Below are 3234 nucleotides of genomic sequence, written 5' to 3' on the forward strand. Positions count from 1 at the left end.
ACATAAAATCACAGGTTGAAAAAGCTCACCAGTTACCACCAAATGCCTGGGTTCATAACATTCTCAGCAAAACACATAATAAGCACTTGCCCAAATCAAACCTAAAGTATATCAAATGGTGGCCTTAATTCCGGCGACAGTCCCAAGACAGATACTGAAGGCCAGGCTGTGGGGGTGGGGCGCCTATTTAGAACTAGGTCGGCCGAATACTACAGAGCTTCTGCGCTTCACTGTGACCAATAAAAGTAAAAATGTACAGAAAGTGTGGGCAGTGAAAGGCACACGAGCCAGCGCGAACCGCGGGAAACAGAGAAAGCATCCCATCAAGCGAACTCCACTTAGACTGACTTAGCTTCCAGCAGAGCGGGCACCGTGAACCCGAATAAGGGGCGGCGCGCGGGGCTAGCGGGGAACCGGGGCCTCAGCTGGGGAAGAACTCGGTGGGCGCCAAACTCCAGCCGCAGGAGACACCCGAGGCCCAACGCGACGCCCGTCGCCCACCCCCCCAGCGGACCTCTCCCCGGAAGCGCGTCCGGCACGCACGGCGAGCTGCGTCTGCGCGCTGAGGGCTCCGCGCGGCGGACCAATGAACGGAGGGGTGGGCGGGCTTTAGGCCAGCGACCCAGTTTCCGGTTCCGGCGGGCGTCGCTCTGTGCGTTCTTCTGCTACGTGTCCCTGGCGACGGAGTTGTCGGCCGGCAGGTAGGGCCTTGTCTCCGGGTGGGCGCGGAGCGAAACCTTTGTGACTCGCGGAGGCGGCTCTCGTGGGCAGGCGGGCGGTGAGAGGGACCCCTCGCCCAGCGGGTCCGAGGCCAGGTGCGGCCCCTCCTGCCGCCGGCATACCCACGAGTGCGAGCGGAGACCCAGGGCCGCGGCCCCGAGGGAGAGGGGCTTCGAAGTCTCGTAGGAAAAGTCCTGGCCCAGGTTCCGGCTTTCTGGCTCCGCACTTGCGGCCACCTGTGTGAGGTCCCGGGGGCTCCCGCTGCCTTCTCCGCTGCAGTCAGGTGACGGCCTGCCGCCGGGGGCTCCTTCGGGGTCGGCTTCGGGGTGTGCGTGTGTAGAGGACCCTTGGAAAGAGCTGTATCCGGCCCCGGGCCTGCCACCACGCCTGCGATAAGAAGTGGGGCCACCGACCCACATTCTAGAGCAGGGCATCTTAGTGGGTTATTGAGTCTCCTCCCCTGACTTGGAGTGCAGCGTTTTGTGTCTTGTGAATGAAAGTGTCCATAGCTTTCATTGCGATATCTGTATGAAGTTTAAACTGAAGTGAAATGCCCAGAAAACTGGCATTAATGTTTTTGGAGGGACCCGGCACTCTTGCCCCAGATGTATATAGAATTCCTAGTACACTTCGTTTCGCGTACGTTCCTCCAGCCGCCTACCCTGGGTGAGAAAACTGGGGCTTAGAGAGGTTTCATTTCGTAGATAGGGATTTGAACCACCACTTTGCTCTGAAAATGGCATTCATGCACTGATTCAACAAAAACATATGTAGCGAGTGTTTATGTGCCTCGCCACTGTTCTGAGTACTGGAGATCAAGTAAAATACAAGTAATATACTGGCCTTAACTCTTGTGCCAGGGGCTCTCAAAGCTAAGATTAGGTGGCGTTTCTATTGGATAATAGATTCCTCAAAAGAACCTGTATGATAAACTATACAGCCCTGCTTCCTTAAGAGGTGTGTCAAAACCTAAATGTTTAAAGTGGAAGTTCACCTAATAGTTTCTCAGAATCTGCATCTTGGTTTAGTTGATCCTTGTGGTTTTGAAAAAAATGATAGGTCTATCGTACACAAATACACTCTTTTCTAAAAATGTGTGACTGGTTTGGGAGGGTCGGATTGAAGTCCCGATGTGTCTCTACTCTGGGCTCTAATAGCGATGCCACCTTTAAGAGTATGCATCCTTTGTCAGTGATGATAATGGGTCAAACCTGTGCTGCTGCCTTTGCTCCGATGCTTTGCTGGAGTCTACAAAAATAATGTCAGCGAAGGCTCGGAGGCTGTCTTTTTTGTTTTCCTTTGTGAGATGGGATTACCCCACATTAGGCATGGATTCCTGGCTGGCCTCATTCATATTGTGGTATGACTGAACAAGCCCTTGCAGTGTGATAAGTAATTCCAGTGAGTATCTTTTCTTCTTTGTCGTTTTTTCTAAACAAGCATCATGGATCAGGTAATGCAGTTCGTTGAGCCAAGTCGGCAGTTTGTGAAGGACTCGATTCGGCTGGTTAAAAGATGCACCAAACCCGATAGAAAAGGTAATAGTTTTAAAATGAGAGAAAAAGTTAAATCTTTGCATTTTCTAAGCCTTTTATTTGATTAATATCTTCCTATGTAATAACCGTTGCATGACTTTCATCCACATTTTTATTGTTTTATTTTGCTTTACTGCTTTTTAAACGTCACTTCTTCCTAAATTTTGTATCCTTTATACGTTTTTCTGTTTTATGTATTTTCAAATGGTGTAAGATTATTACAGTCTTATTTTCGGCTTTAGTCATATTTAATGACTTCAGCGTTTTTAGTATCTTCCATATTTTCTCTCTGGAAAATCTTCCGGGAGCCCTCCGTGCTCTGCCACGTCCCCCTGCTCCCCCAGCAAAACCTTAACATGAAATCAGCGATACAGTTGTTGCCAATTTGGAAAGTTTAATTTCTTATCATGATTCATGTGTTAAAAGGTGCACCAGAATGTGTCTACTTTTATTTATTTATCGACTGCTGCCTGCATCAGGAGCTGGGACTATAACAAAGAATATAACACATTATATATATATGTAGTATGATACATAAAAATACAGAGAATAGTCCTTGCTCTTATGGAGCTTAGACTCTTTCAGGGAAGGCAGGCGGTCGTACACAGATCATGGCAGTTATAATTTTTAGTTACTGTTGTGGTATCACGAACAGAAGTAGAAGATTTGATGGCACATAGTAGGAGGGCTCAGCAGGCCAGGAGAGCTAATAACGTCGAATGGAAACATTACCAGGGCCTGAAACCTTCGCATGAAGCTGTGCCCACCCCAGTTTGATTTTTCAAGTCTTATTTTTGGCTTCATTATAATATCAAAGACAATGGACCTATTTTTAATAAAAAGTTATGTTCTCTGCTTTTATAATCAATATTTTTAGCAATGTTAAAATTTTTGAAGACATACTGTGTATTTCTTTTCTCTATGTTTCTTTTTGGCATTCTGGTCATTTGCTAAGAAGGTAAAATATTTCACTGCTTAT

At 47.6% G+C, this 3234-nt stretch overlaps 1 protein-coding gene across 1 annotated transcript in view; it reads left to right on the plus strand.

Annotated features, from left to right (window-relative positions):
• Nucleotides 1-573: 573 nt before the first annotated feature.
• SEC61G (Sec61 translocon gamma subunit) overlaps nt 574-3234 on the plus strand; it is a 4970-nt gene continuing 2309 nt past the window's right edge. The window contains exons 1-2 of the mRNA XM_011381044.2: nt 574-701; nt 2161-2258. Of these exons, the coding sequence (XP_011379346.1) occupies nt 2165-2258 (94 nt within the window). The 5' untranslated portion in view covers nt 574-701; nt 2161-2164. The remainder of the gene's footprint in view (nt 702-2160; nt 2259-3234) is intronic.

The sequence above is a fragment of the Pteropus vampyrus genome, unplaced genomic scaffold (assembly GCF_000151845.1).
Source record: "Pteropus vampyrus isolate Shadow unplaced genomic scaffold, Pvam_2.0 Scaffold424, whole genome shotgun sequence".
Classification (NCBI taxonomy): domain Eukaryota; kingdom Metazoa; phylum Chordata; class Mammalia; order Chiroptera; family Pteropodidae; genus Pteropus; species Pteropus vampyrus.